This window comes from Podarcis melisellensis (genome assembly GCF_964234715.1).
Source record: "Podarcis melisellensis genome assembly, chromosome: 2".
In the NCBI taxonomy this organism is placed as follows: domain Eukaryota; kingdom Metazoa; phylum Chordata; class Lepidosauria; order Squamata; family Lacertidae; genus Podarcis; species Podarcis melisellensis.
In genome coordinates, this window is record NC_138529.1 from 9,488,053 (window position 1) to 9,515,218 (window position 27,166).

Consider the following 27,166-nt stretch of genomic DNA (forward strand, 5'->3'; position numbering starts at 1 on the left):
CTCTGTATAGTAGATGTTAGGGACAAACTCTAAAGGAAAGCCTGTTGTCTTCTTGCCTGCCTGGTTTGCTGGACTGTGGGGAGACCTGATCTGATCTTGCAAAGCAATTCTAGGTAGCGGACAACCCTCACTTAAAAGATGGCAAGAGCTCGCTGTCTTCCACTGCTATTCCTTTGATATAGACCTCTTGAGAAGTTAATTGACTAAGTAAATTTTATGAGAAAATAGTTTTGGAAAACTGTTACAATGATATACATTAAAACTCAGCCAGGGGGATTTGAGGAAGTCACCTAACAATGTTAATAATAGCGGAATAATTACAGTTAGGATTTATGTTTGTTTGTTTATAAATTTGGAAAATCAATTTTAAAAATTGAAAAAAATATATATAGGCCTCTTGAATTGGCTTAAATCCAATGGGGATTATGTTGCCCTCTGCTGGCAAGAATGTTGATATGCAAAAATTTTGAGAATGGCTTGGAAGATTTTCATTTTTCATACATTCTTTTAGTAGATGAAACACCATCCCTCCTCTGTAAAGATGGGTCCTTGTTAAGAGTTTGAGAATGAAGGAAGTATGACTTGAGCATCATTTCTCTTTGGGAAACATAAAACATGCAAATTATTATTTATTAATTAAATTTGCGTCTCAGGGCGGTCACAACATAAAATTGCATGACAAGCAGGATGGGTGGTGGGATTTTGCACTGGAGTACCATATTTTTGTGTGCTCTCTACGACCCTCCTCCCCGAGACTCACAAGGCCTGGGTTTGAGAGAAATGTACTTTATTCAAATAGTAACTCCGATCTACAACGGCAGCAGTCAAGAGTGTACATGATGGTAGAAGTATATTGATTTTAACAAAGCCATCTGGTGATGTGAACTTCTGAGCATTGCGTCTTTTTCCCTCACACATTAAGCCTGTGCCACTCTTATCCCCCCCCCCCACTGCCAAAAGTTCAGGGCAAGGATAGTCTCTAGCAACTAGGCAGTGCTGAATGAAGTCTCCTGGGGCCCTGGAAGCAGCCGGCAAAGCTACCTGCCCTGTGGTTGAGCAGGCATATTGTTTAGTCTTTCCTCTAAAGTAAATAGGATGACAGACCTGCTCGCAATACTAACCTGGCTAGGAGTCATAGCAACGTTGATGTGCTCTATACCCTAAATAAAGTGCATTTTAGCTTGTTCTGATCAGCCCCTGCTGCTGCAGTTCAGCTTTGCCTTGTGTCTCCCACCCCAGCAGTTTAGCTCAAAAGAGTGGTGCCAACAGCTTTGCTTAATAGAGTAAGTCTCGCTCTAGGGTAGTACAGAGCAGTATCATCTCTATCTTTTAAATATTGTTAGCCCTTGCTAGGCTAAGCTCAAGCCAGTAACTAGCTGTTTCACAGCTGATCAGTACACGCCTGGGCTCAACTGTTTCTGCAGAAGCTGCCACCTTATCCAACCTGCCTCAAACTTTGGTGCATGTTTGCAAAAAGGTGTCTCTCCCCCTACCCCAAATTAATAAATAGCATGGTGCCCATTAGAGCAGTCCTGTACAGCGGTGTAGTATAAAATCTGGTTTTTGTGTGTGTAATGATAAGTGTAACCATGGCTTAGTGTGAATGAGTGGGGGTCCTGGAGAAAAGATGTCGGTTGCATGCTCCCCAGGGCTATGCCATGGTTCGGCTCAGCATTCATTGTACACGAACCACAAGCTTTTAACCAAGATTTGTTTTGTTTAACATGTGTTTGTGGGAGGCAGAGAGAATGGGTTGGGTGGCGGCACTGTCAAACCATGGTTTAGCCTTGGCTAGCACCACAGGAGGGAGGAGCGCTGCAGCCAGTGTCTTCACTCTGAGATTCCTTGTTTGCTCATTCACATTGAGCCAGGGCTGAGGAACGTCTGTCTAGATCAGCGGTTCTTAACCTGTGGGTCCCCAGATGTTGTTGGACTACAACTCCCATCATCCCTGAGCTCTGGCCTTGCTAGCTAGGGGTGATGGGAGTTGTAGTTCAACAACATCTGGGGACCCACAGGTTGAGAAAGGCTGCTCTAGGTGGTGCTGAACTAGGACTCCTATCACCCCTGACACTGCTGACAGAGGCAGAGTGGAGATGGAGTCCAACAGCAGTTGGTGAGGCATGGGTACCATGGCCTTGAGCTGGCCCAGGCTTAATGCTCTCCATGCATGTTTTTCTGTACAACCCACCTCCCTCTTAACCTAGCTTTCCAACATCTCCATTTCTCCACTCTGCCAAGTGCCAGGGAAAGCGGGTGTGTGCCCATTTGTGCTGATGGTTAAGGGAACAGACCTTTGCTTCTCACCCTTTATGGGAGAGTCCTTGCTGTCCTAAGAGACCTGGTTTGTGGGGAAAGGGAACATTCTTGCTGCAGCAGTAACGTCCCCCTAATGCCTGGATGTCATTGTCTCCGCCGTTGTAACTCCCGCCCCCCCCCCCCACCTCCAGCCCCTTAAGGCAGTAGGTCACATCTACCCTTGTTGAGCCTGGGGAGATGCTGAACGGTCCAGCTGCCGGATCCTTTGTTCTGCCATCGTTGCTGCCCAGTCGCTACTCTGGAAGGAGTCCAATGTGGGTGTTTTCCAAGATTATAGGGGATAAGAAGGTGTAATGTTGGGTTTCAAAAGCAGTCCATTGTAGGCAGATAAGAGCTCCAGTAACGAATATGCATCATTCTTGGAGAAGAAATTGGTGACACCCTACTGAAGTCCAAGTAACCTCTTCTAAAACAGCCAAGGTGAGTTTTCAGGGAGATAGAAGAAGCACCCACAGCTTAGCAGTTTTTTCCCTTAGGCTGCCAGTTGAAAGCACCAGCACAGGAGCAGCTTAATACAAATTTACAGCATTTCGGTGCTCAGTGGAATTGTGATTCCAGCTTCTCCTTGCTGCCCATCTATAACTAAATGACAGTAGACCAAGACTGGAAGTATCTGCAGGGACATGAACTGGGCTAGGACTCAAAACATGCCCCTGGAGCTAGCTATGCATTCCCTTGTACATCCTTACTGGATCGATTTAGGGGAGAAGAGCCTGAACAGCGCTTAATATTCTAGGAGCAATAGAGCTTATCTATTCTGCGAGCAGCTTCAAGCCTATTTTCCCCAGTCAAGGAACGAAAGGGATAGAAGGACTGCAAAGGGACCAGGAATCTGAGACTCAGTAGACCGACAAGATTCTGGTCCTCTGTTCCCTTAGAACAAGTCATCAGAAAAACCACTTTCAAGCCAGCTTAAAAATGTGCACGCTAGATGCAAACTTCAGTTACATTATGGGTGATCCAGTTCTTTGAAAGGTTTACACAGGCCCCTACTTTCCCTTCGGAAGGAGGGAACCTGCACTTATGATTAAGTCCGGCAAAATTCAACTTATGGATTAAAAAAAAAACCCCACGACTTCTTAGTAATAATAAAAAGACCCACCCATGTGGTTCAGCTGAAATCGAAAAATTTCCCTTACAGAATCGCTGCATGTGGCTGTCATGTCTACTGCCTTCAGCCCAAGTGAGACCACAGCAAAACCAAGTGTGATGGAAAATGGAGTCCAGCAACATCTGGGGGGGGGGTCACAGGTTCCCCTCAACCCGTGCCTTAAAAACAAAGCCCCCCCACCAAAGACAATGACCCACAGTACAAGTTTTAAAAACACAGAAGTGATTGTAGCTATGAGCTGCAATTAGATAAGTGACTCTGCAAAGGGATGACTCCATATTTCCCCCCCCCAAAAGGCAGAGTCGTCTTTGCCACCTGCCAAAGGCTTCATGTCCAGGATGCAACCTTTTTGCTCTGCTATTTCATCCAATCAGCAGTTTGGCAGAATGGCAAAAAAACCCCAGCTCCCTCACAGCTGGATTGCTTTTCTTCTTGCGTGACGGAAAAGGATCTCTTGAATAAGGGACGTGCAACTAATTAAAAGGAAAACACATGGTTGGTTGGGGAAGGTGGTGGAGAGAAGATGGGGGGAATGTGATGGTCTATAAAAAGGCACTGGGGTTGGCTCTGGGGTCTTTCTGGTTTCTGTAGCGCATGGCAAGCCACACTCCAAGGATCTGGAAGAGAAAAAAAAGGGGGGGAAGGATCTAGTTATGGGACATCTTTGAAAAATCACACCCCAAATCACCTTGTTCAATATTTATGGAGTATTAATTAATGTGATGATGTGGGTCACATCAGAGCTGCAATCCAAACTGAATTCTCCAACTAGGGAAGATGCAGAATCTCCTTGATGGGATGTCAAGAGAAGGTGAAGCAACCATAAAAGATAAAGGAACCCCTGACCATTAGGTCCAGTCGTGGCCGGCTCTGGGGTTGCGGTGCTCATCTGGCTCAACTGGCCGAGGGAGCCGGTGTACAGGTTCCAAGTCATGTGGCCAGCAGGACTAAGCCACTTCTGGCAAACCAGAGCAGAGCATGGTTTACCTTCCCGCCGGAGTGGTACCTATTTATCTACTTGCACTTTGACGTGCTTTCGAACTGCTAGGTTGGCAGAAGCAGGGACCGAGCAACAGGAGCTCACCCTGTCGCGGGGATTCGAACCGCCAACCTTCTGATCGGCAAGTCCTAGGCTCTGTGGTTTAACCCACAGCACCACCCGCGTCCCGAAGCAACCATCCATCTAGCCTAATAGCTGCCCTCTTTCCCCAGTGCATCTAGTTTCCTTTATTAAATATCTGAATTATCAGGCAGAAATTCAAACTGGTATGATTTTTTTACAGCATTACCATTCATACCAGCACAGTCTGCAGCTGTTGAGATTCTGCTTCTCAGCTGTACAGGAAGAGCCCTTTAGCTTTGCGGGGGTGGCAAAGCTACCAATGATGTACAAAGAATATTCTCCTGTCCCTCCCCCATTCAGCCTAATAGACAAGAGTTACCTCTGTGAAACTGAAAAAGAGTCCAACTCCACCAAGGATTTTCAAGGCCTCGCCCGCATGTTCCATCATCACCTCACCGCAACTGATGCACCCGGTTTTTGTGCATGGCTGCAGGGTGGGAGGGTAAGAAAAAAAAAAGCACTGTGACTCTGGTTATCACTTGCAAGGAGACGCTCACAATTTCTACACTATGTAGGGGGGAAAGATCAGTAACGATGGACAAACATCTCTGAAAATACAGCTTGGCAGTCTTCTCCTGAAATGTCATGTTCTATCTAGGCAATTGTGAAACAGAAGAAGAAGAGGAGTTTGGATTTGATATCCCACTTTATCACTACCCAAAGGAGTCTCAAAGCAGCTAACAATCTCCTTTTCCCTTCCTCCCCCACAACAAACACTCTGAGGTGAGTGGGGCTGAGAGACTTCAGAGAAGTGTGACTGGCCCAAGGTCACCCAGCAGCTGCATGTGGAGGAGCAGGGAAGCGAACCCGGTTCCCCAGATTACGAGTCCGCCGCTCTTAACCACTACACCACACTGGCTCTCCCAGACAGAAGAAGTCTGGCTCATCCTGTATGAGACAGTAAGTATATTAGCAAAAATATTCTGTAAAGAGCTGAGCATCCCTAGGCAAAGCCCATTTTATAAGTTTGAAAAAGCCAAGAAGCAACCCTGCAATTGGAAAATAACAGAAAGGAGAAAGGGGCAGGACAGGGAAAATACCCCAAGGCATGTTGGACAAAAGGAACAGAAGGATGGCTAGTGTTAAAAAGAGGACTAATAGGCCAGTTTGGGGAAGAAGAGGCAAAGAACTGGATTTGATCCCTGTTCAGTCTTAAATGGCCAGCCATACTGGTCAAAAGGACAATGGGAGGAAATACACAGTTGGGGATGGTCTGGTAATTTAGGAACAGGTTAGGTGCCCTGAATGGAGGACAGTAGAAAGAACAGAAAAGGTTTCTAAAGGGAATGTAGGCCTCTGTAGACAACAGCAGCAGAAGAGGAAAAACGAGACTCCAGTAAAAAGAGATGTACTGTATAATTTATTTTTTTTAGCTGTTGGGATTTATACTGCTCTTTCGTTTATTTTAAAATGGCCTGTGTTTTAGCACAGTTCTCTACTGCTTCCGTACATTGGGAGAAATCCTACACAGCACTATGCAGATTGCTCCATCAGCGTAGGCATTAGGTATTGCCAACTATCAGTGCATACAAACCTCAATGGTTTTTTAGAACCCAATCTGGTCTGGTCTGCTAGGTCAAGTCACAAATCTGGTTGTATGATTGCCCATGACTTCCAACTTTAATTAAACAACTGCAATCACAGCAATATGTTTTCACTATTTAAGTATATTCATTATATATACTGTACTTTTCGCCCTATAGGACGCACTTTCCCCCCTCCAAAAATGAAGGGGAAATGTGTGTGCGTCCTATGGGGCGAATGCAGGCTTTTGCTGAAGCCTAGAGAGCGAGGGGGGTTGGTGCACACCGACCCCTCTCGCTCTCCAGGCTTCAGGAAGTTATCTGCAAGCCGTGGGAGACCGGTGGGAAGTCGCACTGGTCTCCCAAGGCTTCCAGAGAGCTGCCTGCATCCTGAAGCCCAGGGCCCGCTGAGTAGCGCTCCCTCGGCTTCGAGCAGATATCCGCAAGACTGGGGAGACTGGCGCGACTTCCCGCCAGGCTCCCTAGGCTTGCGGATAGCAGCCTGTTCTAGGGGCTGGGGTCAGGGGAAGCTCGGGCTTCCCCCGCCCCAGACCTGCGCCTGGGGGGGAAATATATTTTTTCCCTTTATTCCCCCCCCCATGGGCCGGTGCGCCCTATGGGGTGAAAAATACAGTACATTATATATTCAAGTATATACATTATTTAAGTATATTCACTGACAGCCTGTTTTTCACAGTGACAATCACCCAGCCACCTTCAAGCAGCAGACCTTTGACCAAGCCGTCTTAATTTCAGATCCATTATCCCCCGTAATTTAGTGATGGATGGAGATCTTTCTCTGTCACGCGAGACACAAAGGGTTCGAGGTGAAGTGAACACTTACCGCTTTGCACATTTCAACATCAGCCTTGAATTTCTTGCTAGCTTCGAGAGAGTTGTTGAATAGCCCGCAGCAGTTAAAGCTGTTTTCCAGCGACTTCTTGGTGTCGTTGCTAATCTCCCAGGCTCCATTCAGGAGACTTTCCTGAGAGGAAAGTAAAAAATAGCGAGGGCAGACATTCCGTGTTACTTTAAATACAATCCCCTCTCAATTCATAGCGAATAGCAGGAATGAGGACAGGGAATGTTTTTGCAGCAGTGGTGGCAAGTTTAATTCATGGTAAATGGTTAAATTAGAATAAAAGCACCCCCAAAATCAATTATTAAAGCAACCTTGCTATTTAAGTAGTAGCCTGGTATCCATGACCAAGAAGGAATTGCATGTGGGTGAGTGAGAAGTCTTGTGGAAGAGGCCTTCCCCTTTCCCAGCACAGAAACCAAATACAGTCGTACCTTGGAACCTAAACGCCCAAGAACTCAGATGTTTATTTTATTTAAAATAAAAGGCAATGTTAAATTTAGAATTGCGGATAGAAGATTAGAAAATGGAAGATTCGCGGATGAGCTGAAGGAAGTCAAAATTACGTATCTGTGATAATATTGAAAATGTATGTTTAAATCTTGTATTGCAAATTGAATATATATATATATATATATATATATATATATGCTTTCGTAGATTTTCACGGGTACAGGAATGCAGGTTTTGGTGTCCTCGGGTGTCTTCCCGTGTAAAAGTTGGGGTGTCTAGGCGACGTTTCGACGAGGTCTCACTCGTCATCTTCAGGCTGGTGCTTTCGGCTTCTTGTTACTGGAACAGAGCAGGATCTCAGTGTTTGAGTTCCTATAAATACTGTTGAGGGGGTGTGGTGTATAGCCTCCAATGTTCTGGGCAGAGAGGAAGTTCCCAGGCTAGTGTGCCTTTTCTTCTTTTGTTCCTTAATTACTTGAGGGATATCTTGAGTGATTTCTTGAGTGATATCCTGAGTACCACTTAGGTGGGTCATTAGGTGTGGATTAGTTGCTAAAGTCTTTGTGTCTTGACCTCTTGAACTTTGTGAAGAGTTTTTCTGAGAAGATGGCTGTACTGCACTTAGTTGTGCTCTGGCTTGGCTTCGTGTATAGGGGCGAGCTGTGGTTTTGTGGCCTGTGTCAGCCAGATCTGTGTAGGGATTGCAGGGGGGTGCAGCATCCGGAGGTGCCACCATGGTTTGGCTACTGGATGGTGTCTGTAATTTATCTGTGGAGAGGGTCTGGGTTTGGGTCTGGTGTGGTTGATTGGTGATGGCGTTCTGTGTGCCTCTGGATCTGGTGTCAGTTTTTGTGGGGAGGGCTAATTTCCAGATGTCTGGCAAGCGGGATGTGTCGTCACGCTTGTTCATGTTGTGAGGGTGTTTCTCTATCTCGATGGCTTCCATGATTATTCTCTTGTGGTGATGTTCCATGTTAAAGAGCAATTTGGAATGGATACCAATTGCCAATGGATACCAGCAAAACAGGGTTACGAAGCTAATCCAAAAAGAAACACCCCCCAAAAACCAAGACACAGAAGAAAACAATGGCATGGCCCTCCTTCCTTATATCAAGGGCACTACAGATAAAATTAGCAAAATCCTCCATAAACACAATATCAAAACAGCCTTTTGCACCAACCAAAAAATAGCCAATATCCTCAGAAACCCCAAGGATAAAATCCAGTTGGAAAACCAAGGGGTCTATGAAATACCCTGCAAAGTCTGCCCAGCCACGTACATTGGACAAACAAACAGACGAATAAATGCACGTATCGCAGAACACAAGAATGCCGTCAAAAAAGAAGAAAAAACTTCCTCTCTTTTCCAACACATGAAAGAAACAGGACACGAAATTAATTTTGCAGATTCCAAATTGCTCTTTAACATGGAACATCACCACAAGAGAATAATCATGGAAGCCATCGAGATAGAGAAACACCCTCACAACATGAACAAGCGTGACGACACATCCCGCTTGCCAGACATCTGGAAATTAGCCCTCCCCACAAAAACTGACACCAGATCCAGAGGCACACAGAACGCCATCACCAATCAACCACACCAGACCCAAACCCAGACCCTCTCCACAGATAAATTACAGACACCATCCAGTAGCCAAACCATGGTGGCACCTCCGGATGCTGCACCCCCCTGCAATCCCTACACAGATCTGGCTGACACAGGCCACAAAACCACAGCTCGCCCCTATACACGAAGCCAAGCCAGAGCACAACTAAGTGCAGTACAGCCATCTTCTCAGAAAAACTCTTCACAAAGTTCAAGAGGTCAAGACACAAAGACTTTAGCAACTAATCCACACCTAATGACCCACCTAAGTGGTACTCAGGATATCACTCAAGAAATCACTCAAGATATCCCTCAAGTAATTAAGGAACAAAAGAAGAAAAGGCACACTAGCCTGGGAACTTCCTCTCTGCCCAGAACATTGGAGGCTATACACCACACCCCCTCAACAGTATTTATAGGAACTCAAACACTGAGATCCTGCTCTGTTCCAGTAACAAGAAGCCGAAAGCACCAGCCTGAAGATGACGAGTGAGACCTCGTCGAAACGTCGCCTAGACACCCCAACTTTTACACGGGAAGACACCCGAGGACACCAAAACCTGCATTCCTGTACCCGTGAAAATCTACGAAAACATATATATATATATATATATATATATATATATATAACTCAGCTGTTTAGGCTCCCGAATGCTGCAAACCCGGAAGTGATTGTTCCGGTTTGCAAATGTTCTTTTGGAACCTGAACGTTCGATGGTGCTTCCGCGGCTTCCGATTGGCTGCAGGAGCTTCCTGCAGCCAATCAGAAGCTGTGATTTGGTTTCCGAACGTTTTAGAAGTCGGACGGACACTCAGAACAGATTCCGTTCGACTTCCAAGGTACGACTGTAGGCTGCCAGAGGAAGAACAGAGGAAGGGACTACAACAGGCTGCTGGGAAAGGGCAGGAGCAATCTGTCCCTCTTTCACCAGTCTCCAGCAGGCAGGCTACTACACATTGTCACTAGGCTGCAACTTTTGTGTGCTCAGAACTGTAAAGGTGCTATAGGGAGAGGAGGCTGAGCCTACTCTTCCGCCCGGCATCCCCAATTAATAAAAGAAACACGCTGATGTGCTTAAGATCTGGATGGGATGCGCTGGAGGGAAGGGTGTGCAATTGAGCTGGAAGTAGTGATGTGCAAATGAAGATTTACCTTTTCATTTTTCTCCCAAGCAATATTTCTCTCCCAACCTGAGCTGCAGGTTAAAAAACACACTCCCCGAGTTCCCTCCAAACCTGAATGAGCTTAAAGGCAGGAAGGTGCCCTTACCTGTTTACTTCTTGTGAGTGCCAGACACGAACAGGAGACTCCGAACTGGAAGAGAAACACTAGCCCTAAAATGATCATGTACTGATGAGAAAGTGACGTTAAGAAAAAGCTTGAGAAAGTAGAGAGGTTCTAAAAGGAAACACCAATGAATAGCTAACGGCAGATAAAACACCTCCGACTTCTTCCAGTTTTCAACTTGAAATGTATTCAGTCATGTGTCTTTTTAGACCAGGGTGGTCCAGCATGCAGTCCCTGGTGCCTATTTTTTTGGCGGCCCTTGGTAACATTCGAGAAAAAACTCCTTAAAGCCTTAAAAAATATTATTTGTGTAATGCATTGTTGATGAGAGCACATCTATTACTTTTGTTTAATTATATTAAATCAATTAACTGTGTATTTAATTATATTTATTGATTGTGTATATTAAATAACATTAAAACACTTTATTCACGGTATCGAAACTTAATTCAGTGTGTGTGTGGCCTGCAGATTCCGTATACTCATGAAGCCCACTTGGTCTGGAAAGTTGGATCACCGTGTTTTAGACTCTTATCATTTCATGGTATACCAAGCAGTTTTCTCAGAGAGGGTTTTTTCCACCTCTGGCAGACATCTTGGACACACAGGAAATAAATGCCTTATTTTTTCTTCAAGTTGTAAACTTAATTCCAGGTTTAAAAGTTTACTGCTGGTTCCCAATATACCATCCTTTATTTGTGAAGGGTGTTCTGCATTCTCTTTCAGCGACTTCAAAACCAAATTTACTTCTAAGACTTTCATTACCCAAATCTCCTTGGTCCCTTAATACTCCCCACCTCCAGCATTGACACCCTTGGAAGATCAGATCTGCCATACATTTGCAAGAAGGGGAGATTTTGAGGCAACACAGTTCTGGTGCAGAAGGAAGCAGCAGCAGCTTCTGAAAGCCACCCTTCTTTAGAGGTTTTTAAGAGGGGTCTTACATTGAACTCCCGTTGCTCGGTCCCTGCTCCTGCCAACCTAGCAGTTCGAAAGCACAAAATGCAAGTAGATAAATAGGTACCACTCCGGCGGGAAGGTAAACGGTGTTTCTGTGCGCTGCTCTGGTTTGCCAGAAGCGGCTTAGTCATGCTGGCCACATGACCCAGAAGCTATACGCCGGCTCCCTCAGCAAATAAAGAGAGATGAGCGCCGCAACCCCAGAGTCGGCCACGACTGGACCTAATGGTCAGGGGTCCCTTTACTTTTACCTTTAACATTGAATTCTGCAATCCCATTGTCTTCACACAAACAGAGGATCACCCTTTGTAAAAGGATGCAAGCAAGTGCATTAACGTCTGGGCAACTTATCTATTACAGCCAATATTATGGCACCTATTCTGACTACATGCTAAACTGCTTAGAGGTTCTCTTACAGCCAGATATTTAACTAGTATTGGTTAAATAAAAACAAAATGCTAGAAGAGCGGTGGTGGGACTTCCCTTAGCCAGAGTAGAATCTCAGCAATTAACATGGATGTCAAAGCCTGGACTAGTACTGACTGAGGCGCCTCCACATTCATCACATGGCGAGGCAGAGAAGTTATCCTCTGGAATGCTCCTTAATGCAGAACTCTGTTTTAGGGAACCACAGGTGTTAAGCTCCTGGCTGGGTTTATTCTTACAGCCTTCCCTAATGAGGTCACACATCCTCCCTAAAAACTAGCCGGAAGGAGTCCTCTGGATGGAAGTGCTTGACGTTGCAAAGTAGCAGCAGATAGGAGAGTGTGTGGACGTGATAAATAACCCAATAGGAATCCACTGGGAACTCCATGCAAGAATGGGAAATTTTATACATCTGTAAGAGATATGTTTCCTGACATCTCGGAACACACAGACAGAAGGACCCTTTGCAGTTCTCTCCTGCTGCTTAATGGAAACTACTAGGAGAAGTTACAGTGGTACCTCGGGTTACATATGCTTCAGGTTACAGACTCCGCTAACCCAGAAATAGTGCTTCAGATTAAGAACTTTGCTTCAGGATGAGAACAGAAATCGTGCTCCAGCGGTGCGGCGGCAGTGGGAGGCCCCATTAGCTAAAGTGGTGCTTCAGGTTAAGAACAGTTTCAGGTTAAGAATGGACCTCCAGAACCAATTAAGTTCTTAACCCAAGGTACCACTGTATACCAGAAGTTCCCTAACAGTAAAGTAAAGGTAAAGGGACCCCTGACCATTAGGTCCAGTCGTGGCTGACTCTGGGGTTGCGGAGCTCATCTCCCTTTATTGGCCGAGGGAGCCGGCGTACAGCTTCTGGGTCATGTGGCCAGCATGACTAAGCCGCTTCTGGCGAACCAGAGCAGCACACGGAAATGCCGTTTACCTTCCCGCTGGAGCGGTACCTATTTATCTACTTGCACTTTGACGTGCTTTTGAACTGCTAAGTTGGCAGAAGCAGGGACCGAGCAATGGGAGCTCACCCCGTCGCAGGGATTCAAACTGCTGACCTTCTGATCGGCAAGCCCCAGGCTCTGTGGCTTAGACCACAGCACCAACCACGTCCCTTTCCCTAACAGTAATTACTAGGAAATCTTACATCAGCACTTCCCAGGCGTCTGGGGAAACAAAGTGGTGATCTGATCACTCCTGTACGTACATCCTGTCATTCATGAACTCTGCTGTTCCATTCAGAAATCCACAAGAACAGAAATGACCTCAGTTTGGAGGCTGGGTGTGGGGAGAGATGTATTCTACAGTACTACCGTAAAAGTAAATGAATGGTGTCCCTCCAGACCCCTGATTTGCCACACTCTTCTTAGTCCTCTCTCAGATGTTGTGGTCTTGAAACAGCAGCCAGCAGCCTCAAGACAAACAGCACCTGAAACTTTGAGGTGCTCTGTGGTTTCATTTTGAGCATCATTTGCCTTTCCCCTCAACCACCCTGTCCCTCTAAAAACCCCAAAGCTCATTTCTGGGAAATTTAACTGTGTCAGCAGAAAACTAGGTGAAGCTTAGTCTTCCTTTGGTTACAGAAAAAAAGGGCTTTTCCAGTACAACTTAGCAAACTACATTTCTTTCTTTCCTTTCCCCCCACATGCCAGATTTTTTTATTTAATCACCCATACACCAGCCATGTGTGTTGTAACAATCCCACAAAACCTGGGTTACCATAGCAATGTACTATGGGTTATCAATGACAGTCCGGAAATCAGCATGTTTCTACATGAGTAGAATGTGTCCTTTTATTTAAAATGCATCTCTGGGTTATTTGTGGGGCATAGGAATTTGTTCACCCCCCCCCCCAAAAAAAATATAGTCCAGCCTCCCACAAGGTCTGAGGGATAGTGGACCGGCCCCCTGCTGAAAAAGTTTGCTGACCCCTGTCTTAGTGGATTCCAGCAAGCTCCGGAACAATCCAATGGGATGCCAAAAGTCCTCCTTAACTAAGCTTTACTCAGGTCTTAACTTACTCGTGTTTGTTAATTTCAGTGGGTTTACACTGCGTAAAACGTAGCCGAGTACCAACTTAAGAGTGCAGCAACCCTCCGAACACAGGCAATACTGACATGAAACCATGCTGTCTGGTATTAACAGGTGGAAGGCGGCAGTAAGATTTATCACATGTAAGCCTCTCTAGCTAAATGGTATCCATTTTTTTTGTACAGCAGAAGTTAAGACAACAAGTTTGCCACACCTGATATGAAAGAAAGCCACGCTGCTTCCAGAGTTTTGCAAAAGGCAGAATGCCATTCATCGCCAACTATTGTGTGCATCATTTCTGACACGCCCTTGGATGGTTTTGGCCAGACCTGGGACCAGTGTCGGCAGGGGAAGCTAAACTTTAAATACAGAAAGGCAGCCCAAGCCCCACAAAATGCCACCCTATGAAAATAACGAACAGCTTCCTTAAGCTATTGTTTTTCTTTAAGAACTACATAGGCCTTTTGTCCACTGATACATTGTTATTTTACTTTTAGCATCCTAAAAGTTTATTATTTTGTAATTTTAGTGCTTAACTCTTTTTAAGTGCTTTCCTATTAATTAAAAGGGTTCCCCCCCATCCACATTTGAATCAACCATCGCCACTTCAAGGAAGGCTATTTTTCACAAACCATCCGTGCCAAACCAAATTTTACTAGAAGCCACTGGAACCAGTGGATATTTGGGACATCTCCCCATATCGTTCCATGCCACTGAAAAGCAGAGGCAAACAATGCCCAGACAATCTCATTGTCCCTTGTAGGGAGGAGTGGGATTTCATACTAAGCTGTCTCTTCAAAAACACACATCGCTGGCAAATACATCCACCTGATAAATCTGTGTCGCTCACTGGGCCACTCTGCATACAGTGGTGCCCCACAAGAAGAATGCCTCGCAAGACGGAAAACTCGCTAGACGAAAGGGTTTTCCGTTTTATGAGCTGCTTCACAAGATGAATTTCCATATGAGCTTGCTTCGCAAGACGAAAACGTCTTGCAAGTTTGTTTCCTTTTTCTTAACACCGTTAATACAGTTGCGACTTGACTTCGAGGAGCAACTCATAGAACGCAGTGTACATAGTAGCCTTTTTTGAGGTTTTTAAAGACTTTGGTGATTTTTGAAGCTTTTCCAAAACTTCTTTTGCAACCATTTGCTAAGTTAAGTTTTTAAAACTTTTTTGGGGGGTTTTGGATTTTGGGTTGGGGTGTTTGGAATTCAAGGACTTGGTGTTGGGGAGGGGTTTGCAAGAATTTGGAAGTTTGTGTGTTTTTTTCTGCATTTTTATGATTTTCTGTGACCATTGGGGAACTCTGCTGTTTTTTTTTAAAAAATCTGGATTTGAATTTCTATGTGCTGGGTGGGTGGGGGAACAGTTGGGGAGGGGTTTGCAAGAGTCTGGAAGCTTGTGGTTTTTTTCTGCATTTTTATGATTTTCTGTGACCATTGGGCCACTCTGCTGTTTTTTAAAAAAAATTCTGGATTTGAATTTCTGTGTGCTGGGTGGCTGGGGGAACAGTTGGGGAGGGAGTTTCAAGAATCTGGAAGCTTGTGGGTTTTTTCCTGCATTTTTATGATTTTCTGTGACCATTGGGCCACTCTGCTGTTTTTTTTAAAAAAATTCTGGGTATGAATTTTGAAATGCTCTTTACAGTATGTGTGACTTTAAAGAGCACTTAATAAACTCTTGTTGTACCAAATTTGGCTTTGTTTGGACTTTTTTTGACCATAGGAACACATTAATTGATTTTCAATGCATTCCTATGGGATTTCGTGCTTCGCAAGATGAAAAATTCGCTAGATGTAAAAATTCGCAGAACGAATTAATTTTGTCTTGCGAGGCACCACTGTATCTGAAACACGCTGGAGTAAGTTTTTGGAAAAAAATATTGGTGGAGGGGGAATCAAAAGAGCTGGGCCCCTTAGAGTTGGCGGCTATGATGCCATATATGGTAAAGTAATAAAATAATTGTTTTTGTTTGTTTGTTTGTTTACAAAGAACACTATGACTGACTGAAGCTTCCTGTGGCAGATACCTGTATTCCTGCAACTCGGGAAATTGTGCTGTATTGCAGGAAAACAGTAGGGTTGCCATATTTCAGGAGGTGGAAATCCGGACACAAAAGTTGCTGACCTTTCTCTTTTTGCCCAAGTTGTTGAGGTTTTTTTTTGAGAAACTTGGGCAAAAAACACACTTCCACAATGGGCTGCCATACTTCTGGGTTTCCCCGGACATTTAAACCAGCTGACCAAAGTTCCGCCTGGATGTGATTTTCAGCAGCCAAATCCTGGCATTTTCCAGGAAATTCCAGACGTATGGCAGCCCTAGGAAAAAACAGCCCTCAGGCCATTATTTTCCCCACTTCCATTTTTGTACGCTTTGAACTTATTGGCAGGAGTAACTGCAGAAGATGAGGATGCCTGGGTTGACCCTCTGGCAAAATTACCGTATTTTTCCGCCTATAAGATGCCCCCATGTATAAGACGCCCCCTATTTTTGGGCAATCAATCGTCAGTCCACCCTCAGTACTATCCATGTATAAGACGCCCACTGATTTTTGACATTATTTCTTTGGGGGGGAAACAGTCTTATACACTGAAAAATACGGTAGGTAATATGGCAGATAAGAAGCTGCCCACCTTTCCCAAAGTCTTTATTTATTTGGACTTACTCCCTGCCCTTCGCTACATGATCCCAGGGTGCGGTGTATATGTGCAATTCTCCACATGCTCTGTGATGTCATCACGCTCCAAGTTTACTCAACTATAGGATACAATGACATGGATTAGGGTGAGGAAACCTGCCACATGATGGTATCACACCCTGCTTCAGTTTCATTCAGAGAGGAGAACAAGGCCCAGGGATGTTAACTTTTGTCAGCCTTCCATTATGTCCAACTCTCCAGGCAGACAACATACACCAGTGACTTTCACATCCAAGTCACATGAACCTTAAGACGACAGCATACACCTTTGTGTCGTATAAACCCTGCTTGGTTCTGAATCTCACTGGGTTGGAAAAGTCACATCTTTCCACTTAAGCTACCTGGAAGGACTGTTGTGAGATGCAAAACGGAGGAAGGGGCAAGGTGCAAATTTAAGAAGAAAGAAAGAGTCTGTCACAACTCAGGCCACAATACTTTGCACACTTACACTTAATATGCAGGGGTAGAATTAATTGAGTCAGAGGGATGGATTAGGTGGTAATCAAATTCGAGCCCACTTGCCTTAAGAGAGGAGGAGGAAGAAGAAGAGTTTGGATTTGATATCCCACTTTATCACTACCCTAAGGAGTCTCAAAGCGGCTAACAATCTCCTTTCCCTTCCTCCCCCACAGCAAACACTCTGTGAGGTGAGTGAGGCTGAGAGGCTTCAGAGAAGTGTGACTGGGCCAAGGTCACCCAGCAGCTGCATGTGGAGGAGCCGGGAAGCGAACCCAGTTCACCAGATTACGAGTCTACGGCTCTTAACCACTACACCACACTGGCTCTCTACTATCCTCCACTACTATCCTCCACTAAGTTGCTTTTCTCCTTTTATCAATGCATTACATTGCAAGGCTCTCCACACAACACCACAGACAGAACAAGAATCTGCAGAGCAGATCCTCAATGCGAACTCAAATGCCAGCTGCAAAAAGGTGTGTGTGTCCCCTTTTTGGCAATCCCGATATTCCAAAGACTAAAGAAAAAGAAAGAGGAAAAACCTATAAACATTTTAGGCGAAGTATGCGTGCTTCCATTTCCTTCCCGCACCCCATAAAAGCCCACAAGTGAAGACCAGAATAAAACCACTAACCCACTCTTGACCGGCAGAGCTCTTTGCTTCTACAAATGGTGCAATTTAGCTGGGCATGTCCAGTTTCGTGTCTGCACGGCAAGAAAATAAAGTACCGGTTTCTGGAAGGCAGGGCGGACGCCCCCGCTTGGCAACAGCACGGAAGGATACAAAGAACAGCATGACTTGGTGATGGTTGATGGCACCGATGAGCCCCACGATGGCGATCAGAAGCAGGAAGAAACCCACAGCGATGACCCCTCCGATGATGTGGAGACTGTAAACAATGCCGTAGGCTTTGCCCCAGGCAGCCACGCCAATCAGCAGCAGCCCAACCAGCTGGAGAGAAAGAAGAATTCAGGGGAGTCAGAATGGTGGAATTGGAAGCATAGAACAAAAGGCAGGTGGGAATGGCAGCGCTAGCACTTCTTTCCTTTGAGGCTTAATTCATTCATACGTACAGTGGTACCTCGGGTTACATAAGCTTCAGGTTACAGACGCTTCAGGTTACAGACTCTGCTAACCCAGAAATAGTACTTTGGGTTAAGAACTTTGCTTCAGGATGAGAACAGAAATTGCACAGTGGCGGCACAGCAGCAGGAGGCCCCATTAGCTAAAGTGGTGCTTCAGGTTAAGAACAGTTTCAGGTTAAGAACGGACCTCCAGAACGAATTAAGCAATGTATCTTCAACTCTTTCTGGTTGCCCTCTTCATTTCAGCCACATGCATGCTTCAGATTTAAAGAGGTTTAATCCTACAGAAGTCAACAGGCACAAATACTTGTTTAAAATCAAAGTCCTCTAAATTGGCAGGTTGCTGGATCAGGCTTCCCATCATCTGTGACTTGATTTCATTTTGGCTTATCTAAGGCTTTCCTTGAAAAACATGAGAAATTTATCGGAGAGCAACATGAAAATCGCTGCTCACACCATATGTTTCTTTGCTTTTAATGGCCATTTTAAAGCATTTCCAACAAAAGGAAGCCAACTTGACTCACTTAAATTTGGAAGGTGTTTTGTGAACTCTGCAAGATTCTCCTGCAAATAAGAACGTCTTCTTCCTTCTTCTTTCTCTCCCCTCACCAGCAAGAAAAAGTCTAACCTCTTCTCTACATGTTTGGGGCTATTTGAAAAATGGATCATCCATTCACTAGCAGGATCAGAACTCTTGACTACTGCACCTGTCTTATTCGCCGTTTGTTGTTTAGTCCCTAGGTACTTTCCTTCATACAAGGGACGCAGGTGGTGCTGTGGGTTAAACCACAGAGCCTAGGACTTGCCGATCAGAAGGTCGGCGGTTCAAATCCCCGCGACAGGGTGAGCTCCCATTGCTCGGTCCCTGCTTCAGCCAACCTAGCAGTTCAAAACAACATCAAAGTGCAAGTAGATAAATAGGTACCACTCTGGCGGGAAGGTAAACGGCGTTTCTGTGCGCTGCTCTGTTTAGCCAGAAGCGGCTTAGAAATGCTGACCACATGACCCAGAAGCTGTACGCCGGCTCCCTCGGCCAATAAAGCGAGATGAGTGCCGCAACCCCAGAGTCGGTCACGACTGGACCTAATGGTCAGGGGTCCCTTTACCTTTACTTTCCTTCATGCTAGAAGAGCCATTAACATTTCCCATTTCTGTTCTGAGTCCTAAGCTCATATTTAGAATTTACACAAGCCCACAGATAAATTATAGTGCACATGTTAACTGAGTGCATGCTATAATTTGAGAAGACTGGAAGGCTATCAGTGTTCAACAGCCCCTGTTCCCAACTGAAGTTATCTTTATCTCGATACTGCCAGTACCTTCTTACACATTTGATATGTTAGAGAACTTCTTCAGCACAAACCAGTATTGTGCATACCCACATGAAATAACATACTGCGGTGATGAAGGCAAAATAAGTTTAGTCCTGTACTACACTGTGCTGTGCCTTCAGCCTGCAATGGTAGTACAGGCAACGACCGATTAAAAAGCATGAAACTAAAAAGGTATAATGGGAAACCAAAAAGTGAATTGAAAAAGGAATGGGAGTGCCTAAACGAATACCTTAAAAGCCAAGGTTTGAGGACAGAAATCTGGACGAGTCTGGAATAACCTCGTGAAGTGAAAGGATAAGAAAGAAGGATTTATATGTAGATGCTAGGATAGAGATAAGGAAAACAGGAAGATACAATGAGAGGTAATGGAGGTGCTGTGGGATTGGTGGAAGTCAATGTTTGTTTTCCTTTTTAGTGTTTATATTATTAATTTGTAAGATTTGGATTTGCTTTTCATATGCTTGTTTTTGTGTTTTGTGTATTGTTGTTTTTTGTTTTGTTGTTGTGTGGAAAGTACTAATAAAATTTACTATTTAAAAATAATAATAATAAATAAACAAACAAGGGGAACTGAGAAAAAATAAAAGTAAAGTGGGGGGAGGGTGTATGCACGTGGGGGTCAGGAACAGAACCCCTGCATGAAATGGTCATCAACTGTAATGCACCCTGCTCCGCAACTGTTCTGTTTTAAGCTATTTTATTTTATTTTATGGTTGTGCAAGTGTAATGTCTATATTGCATGTCATGACTACATGAGGAAATCTCAAAACCCGTATGAAAAGAAACGACAGCAGTAATAGCATGGAATATGGGATTAGAGAGCTAATAATGTAATCCTGATCAGAGGCATTTAGCTCTATTTTAAAACATATTTCTAGCTCTCAGGGTTGCCCTTGAGAAATTTCAACATCCATTAGCAGCTTCTAGAACACAGAATTACATTTTACACAACACTTGCAGGGACCTCGAAACCATGTTTGCCGTATAAATGCAAATAAACGACCTGGCAGCTCTTGCAAGGGAGGATCAGCTCACAGGTGGATGTGCTTAACTCTTTTTCCCCTTACTACTTTTGACCTGCAACCTCCATCCTGGGACTTGTTCCACCCTTGTAGGGTAGGAATCCAAACACAGCATTTGTGGGCAGGAAATGGTTAAGAGTGCGAGTGCAAGCACACCCCAGCCTATCAAACCACCCACCCTCCCAATCAAATACCCAGTCACTAAATTGCCATTCCCCAGTTGGGAAGCACATTTGCCAATTCAACATGTCATTCTGCCCTAAACCAGTGTTTCCCAACCTTGTGCCTCCAGCTGTTTTTGAACTACAATTCCCATCATCCCTGACCACTGGTCTTGCTAGCTAGGGATGATGGGAGTTGTAGGCCAAAAACATCTGGAGGCACAAGGTTGGGAAACACTGCCCTAAACTATCTTGCCAGAGTGGTGCATGCTCTAGTTATCTCCCGCTTGGACTACTGCAATGCGCTCTACGTGGGGCTACCTTTGAAAGTGACCTGGAAACTACAACTAATCCAGAATGCGGCAGCTAGACTGGTGACTGGGAGTGGCCGCCAAGAGCGGTCTTGAAAGACCTACATTGGCTCCCAGTACGTTTCCGAGCACAATTCAAAGTGTTGGTGCTGTCCTTTAAAGGCCTAAACGGCCTCGGGTCAGTATACCTGAAGGAGTGTCTCCACCCGCATCGTTCTGCCCGGACGCTGAGGTCCAGTGCCGAGGGCTTTCTGGCAGTTCCCTCATTGCGAGAAGCAAAGCTACAGGGAACCAGGCAGAAGGCCTTCTCGGTAGTGGTGCCCGCCCTGTGGAACACCCTCCCATCAGATGTCAAAGAGATAAACAACTACCTGACATTTAGAAGACATCTGAAGGCTTCAGGGAAGTTTTTAATGTGTGACATTTTAATGTATTTTTAATCTTTGTTGGAAGCTGCCCAGAGTGGCTGGGGAAACCCAGCCAGATGGGCAGGGTACAAATAAATTATTATTATTACTACCTAAAAACTAGAAGGCATTTCATATTGTGGTTCCCACCCTACCATGAACAACTCGAAAACTGCTGAAGGTGGACTGCTTATTTATTTATTTGCCAGCTGTAGCAATGGTGATGCACTCTACTAGATGCTGTATGATTTTAATTATACTTGTACTCTAGTTGGCCCTGCCATTTCTTATGTGTTGTATTCCGCAGAATTCAAAGAGTGGTACAATAAAATACAATGTAAGAAATAAAAGCAGAAAGTGAAACACAATTAAAAATCAGTATGAATATTTGATGCGATGGATTGCAGTCTCCCGTCTTCAGCCACAAATCCACAGATGTGCGGCAGACCAACTGAATGAAGTAATGGTCTGTGGACCAGACTTTGGGAACCCCTGATCAGCTGGTGGAATCCCATGATGTCACTGCTCCTGTATCCTCGCACACCCATTGCCCCACATTGCTCTGCAGGTTCAACCTTCTTCCTTAATCCTTGCAGCAGCAAACAGATGATGAAACCAAAATATGTGACTTACAAGACTGGTTCTGCATCTCCTAAGAGATCAGGGAAGAAGTTCTAGCTGCCTGTGGCCCACCAAAAGCCCTGACCCCAAACCCCACCCATGCTCTCCTTCACTGCTACTGCCATATTCTACAGATAACACAGAATACATTAAACACCTAGATAAAAGTAGGTGGAAGAATAGACCACACTACAGCATAGTGACTAAGGCAATAACAATTTCACCTAAAGCACTCTTAAATATTTTCTTGCTGGCCCTGGACCCATCCAGGATGTTAACTTTTAATTATGTTAACTGCATTTAAATGGTTCAAAGCTGCTCCCAGGCCAACCGATACAGAATTGAGCTTGGGCAGACATGCTGTAGCAAGTCGTGTAAAGCTAGGTGCTTGCCCTCATACAGAGACAATGAAGAACATCCCACTTCTGCACTTAATATCACTTGCAACATCTGCTGATGACTCTCCAGTTCAGCTGCTCCACTCCTCCTTATAAATCATACCAGTAAATTGGTTGATCTACCAGAGCTTTATATACATGCAATAAAATGTAAATATTCTTTGAAATGGGGTTTGTATTTTTGTTCTGGTATTTTTATAATGAATCTTTGGTTGCATGGCTTTCTCTACTTGGTTCACTCAAGGACATCACTGAGTTAAAGGGCTAAATCAGATCCTCACTCTTCACCGAGAATCAAGCCACTAAGAGGACGTCGTGTGCCTCAGCTGCCAGCACTGGTCATCTTTATTTGTAAGAGTGAATGACTTTTGTTGACTTCCACGCAGTCCTCACACTCATCTTGAGCAGTGTGTCATGTTCTGGATGCCACACTTTAAGAATATAGACAAACTGGAACAGACACAGAGGAGGGCAATGAAGATGGTTGCAGAAAATAAATGAAGAAAGATTTAAGTAACTGAATAATTTAGAGGTGGAAAAACCGAAGATGGGGATGTTGAGGACATGACAGAGCTCTATGGGTACTTAAAGATTGTCCTCTTTCAGTTCTATGTGAGCAAAGACCTGTTTTCTGCTTTTCTGGGTGGCAAGAGCTAGCTCTAATGGGCTGGTGTTATAAGTTAAATTTCAGCAGAGGAAATTTTAGGAAAAACAACTTGAGGGTAAGAGGAGTTACACAAGGGAACCAGTTACAGATAGGTAGCCGTGTTGGTCTGCCATAGTCGATACAAAAAAAATTCCTTCCAGTAGCACCTTAAAGACCAACTAAGTTAGTTCTTGGTATGAGCTTTCGTGTGCATGCACACTTCTTCAGATACACGTGTATCTGAAGAAGTGTGCATGCACACGAAAGCTCATACCAAGAACTAACTTAGTTGGTCTTTAAGGTGCTACTGGAAGGAATTTTTTTTGTTTTGACAGGGGAACCAGTTACCAAGAGGAGTGGTGGGCCCTCGTTGTGGTTGTGGGGTGTTTTCAAGCAGAGGCTGGACCATAATCTGTTGGGGAGGCTCTAGCTCAATTTCCTCCACAAAGCAGGGGGCAGAAAGACTAAAGACCTCAAGTCCTCCTCCAACTCTACGATTCTGCTAATCAAGAAAAGGGTGTTGAGGTGGAAGCCAAAATCTGCCCAGCCTAGCAAAAAGAATGCTTTGCCCCCATAGTAACTACATCCATGAGCACAGCCCCATTACCTTGGATTCACAGGGAACAACCACTTTTACAGGAGACTGTAAAGGATGTCCATCATAATGGCAGGAATATTGTTGGTAAAGTAAAACTATATATCCTCTGCACCATAGAAGAATTCATGTTCTGTGACTTGGATAAATTATACAAAATCAGATGATGTTACAACTATCTGCTTATTTTGCATAGCTTGGCCTAACTCCAAGTTTTTAGAAGATTTCCAAATGTGCAGCAAGATCAAGACAATTCATTTTTAGCAGGGAACAGGGGTTACATAGAAGAGAGAAGGGAGTGTGTAACATACAGCCCACACACTCCTCTCTTGATCTGTGTGAGAAATGACTGGTGAGGGGAGGCAAAAAACATTTCGCCCCTGAAACCATTAAGGGTCAAATACTTGCTTCTTTTAAAAGCTAGACATTTTCTGCGGAATTACAGATATGTTGATATCCAGGGCTGAGCATATTCCATATATCTGGATATCTCCTGCACATTAACACTCTTGGTTTGGGCCAAGAAATTGTGGCGGCAAGGACACACTATTGAACAAACTGTTTAACTGCATTCCTGCACTAAAGATGCAAGCATGGCTGGGCTACAGTTTCACCTGACCAGAAAACATGGAATTCCCAGAGATTGGCCTATCAGCAAACATTTCTTCATCCTTTCCACTCTACTAGCAGCTTGGTAGAAGCATTTACGCCTCCCCCCAGAACATGTTGAAGAACACGAGGAGAGGGATGATTGATTTCAGGTAGATTCCATCCTACAAACTACAGGGAAAAGAAGCAATGGTTGCAAGACATTCAACACACACTTGACTCTTCGAGCTGAGATTTTCTACTGCCTAAGGCAGAGGTTTTAATCCTTTTTGGGTCCATGGCTCTCTTGACCAATTACATTCTTTCTAGGGCACCCCTGTGGGGCTCTGGAACCCAGTTATGTCACCCCCTGCCTGCAGAGCTGGCAGCCTCTCACCCTTTCTCGAACAACCTCCCTTGTGGAGTGTTCCCTCAGCCTCCTCTCTTCTCCCCTTCCTTCCCTTCTCCTTGGGAGTCCTCTGGGCAGCAGCTGAGGCTACCCCTGGTCTCTGATCTGCCCCCCCCCATGCCCCAAAGAGAGATGCCTCCTCACACTGCCCCACAGGCACCTGGGACCTGTCTGTCAGCAACGGCTGGTGAACTGGCTGGCTGGGCTCCCTCGACCGCTTGCTTGCTTATCCTAGGGCCACCTCAGCTCCTGGCAACCAACACCCTCTGGCCAGTCCCACAGGCACCATTCACCTGGGGAGCATGAGGCCAGGGCTGCTGCAACAAACAGCCGTGAAAGCCTTTGGGAGGCAGAGACACAAAAGGGCATCAGAGAAGGGAGGGAAGGGGAAAGGGACAGAGGCCAGTGTAGCCCGAGGCCTCCCTGACCATCATTCAAGGCATCCCAGGGTGCCACGGCACACTGGTTAAAAACCACTGGTCTAAGTGTTCAAGGCAAAAATAAAAAATAAACACACACTTTGCATAAAATTTTTGAGTTCAAAGTTACATGTACTTTCAGGGACATCTGCATAGGAACACTCCATGTGCTACATGTTGGCCTGTTAAATGTGGAATCAGGTTACCTGGTGCAGAGTAGCCTACTCTTAACTCTTAGTGATCTTTCCTCTCTTACTGCACAATCCTATGCACATTTACTCAGATAATGTGTCTGGTGGAACTTAATGCCCAATACGTAGGTTTAGAATTGCAGCGGAATTTAGTAAATTAATCAGACTCAGGAGTCTTTTAAAGTTCTGTTCTTTTTTCCACCTAATATTCCAGCATTATCACAGCAGCACACACCCCAACAAACATCCTTATATTCACCCAGACATGCTTTATTCACCCTAAATCTTTTGTACATCTTAGCAGGGCAGGGGTATATTAGGTCTGAACAACCGTCCACCAAGTAGTTGAGACATCCATTGCTCATAACACCATTATCTAATACTTCCTGCGCATGAAATACTGCACTGCTATTAAAGCAGCCTTTTACATTTGCTCAAGTTATTGCTCGTATGCGAAAGCCTCAGATGATCAAAGATTCCCTGCAGTTTAACTGGGGGCCTAGTTAAACGGCAAGGATTATTTTTTGGTGAGGAGGCCTATAGGCCAATGATGGGGAGTGCCAACACCCACAAGCAAGAAACTAGGTAATAGCCATTCCCTGCTCATTTATCTCAGTTTCCAAGTAATCAGAGGAGCAGCCCGAAGCAATGTTCCAGACCTGCAATGGAGAAGGGCGGAAGGAAAACTCTGACCTGTTCTAGCAAAGAAACACAGGTGCAGCGGTGCTGGTAAAATGCACACAACTACAGTGGTACCTCGGGTTAAGTACTTAATTCGTTCCGGAGGTCCGTTCTTAACCTGAAACTGTTCTTAACCTGAAGCATCACTTTAGCTAATGGGGCCTCCTGCTGCTGCCGCGCCTCCGGAGCACAATTTCTGTTCTCATCCTGAAGCAAAGTTCTGAACCCGAGGTACTATTTCTGGGTTAGCGGAGTCTGTAATCTGAACTGTATGTAACCCAAGGTACCACTGTACACCTGACAGCCTCTTAGAGCTAGATGGGGCGAGGAACACGCAACTTGACACAACAGGAGCCTCAGCATCTTTTTTAAACAACAGCAGCCGCACTTTGTAACTTCTGCGGTCTTCTCCAGGCGGGTACCATTGCCAGATCCCCTCTCCCGCACTGGCCTGGCATCGCACCTCTCCAGCCCCACTGGGTCTCTTGGGCTTTGCCCTAAAAACCCAGTTCTTTCCTTTTCCCACCTCAACCCTCCTTATATCACATCCACCCCACCTGGGAGGGAGGGAAAGGGCCTGCCATCCTCTCTCCAGGCAGGAGGAGGCCACCTTGCTGCACCCTCACCTATTATCCCAGGGAGAGGGAAGAGCTGACCCCACCCCAAATAACCCCCAACCCCTCCCCCCCATAAACCCCACCCCCCTCAGCCCCTCCCCTTTCTTTTTTTTTTTAAAAAAAGGAAGGAAGACACTTCCTGCTGGGATCCTTCAAGGGCCCACAGCTGCCCCATTCATGGCCAGGCCCCCTCCCCGCCCCACTTTCTCAGGCCCCCTCCCCCAAAACACCCCCCCCCATTTTGCTAAGGCAAGGGAGGGGCCGCGCGCCTGTCACACTCACCACGTAAACAACGTTCAGGGCGCACAGCGCGTTGCGCGAGCAGGCGAACCCCCCGCACACCATCTTCTCGAGCGGGAGAAGCGAAGCCTCTGGCCCCCCCACCCCGCCGAAAAAAAACAGAGACCGGCGCTTCCTTCCCTGTCCGGGGGCGGCGGCGGCGGCCGCTGGTGCGGTCCCTTTAAATATCAGCCCGCCGCCAGTGCGCCTGCGCGCAGCTGCTACTACCGCCGCTGCTGCTGCTTCTGACCGGCTCGGAGCCGCGTTGTCTTTCTTAGCGCGCCGACTCTCGCCCCACCCACTTCGCCCCTCTCCCTGCTACGCACGCGCACATGGCAGAGCTTCCCTCATTGGGGGTTTTGCGTTCCATATCCCATCCGGGCACTGCGGAGGAGGAGGAGGAGGAAGCTGCGTCAATATACGGGGCAGGGGAAATTGACGCAGCCTCCACTTCCGGTGCCGGTTCGGCTCCGCCATATGCGGGTCAAGGAGGTGGCGGAAGTACGTAGTGATTCAAGTACGAGTTTTAAAAAACAAA

At 45.6% G+C, this 27,166-nt stretch overlaps 1 protein-coding gene across 1 annotated transcript; it reads right to left on the bottom strand.

The window, feature by feature from the left end:
- Positions 1–770: 770 nt before the first annotated feature.
- On the bottom strand, positions 771–26,895 carry TSPAN31 (tetraspanin 31). Its single transcript, XM_081899019.1, has 6 exons — positions 26,632–26,895; positions 17,648–17,815; positions 10,268–10,348; positions 6,915–7,061; positions 4,873–4,980; positions 771–4,047 (listed from the first exon to the last, which is right to left on the bottom strand). The coding sequence occupies exons 1-6, from the start codon at positions 26,692–26,694 to the stop codon at positions 3,973–3,975; spliced, it is 642 nt and encodes a 213-aa protein (XP_081755145.1). The 5' UTR covers positions 26,695–26,895; the 3' UTR covers positions 771–3,972.
- Positions 26,896–27,166: the final 271 nt, after the last annotated feature.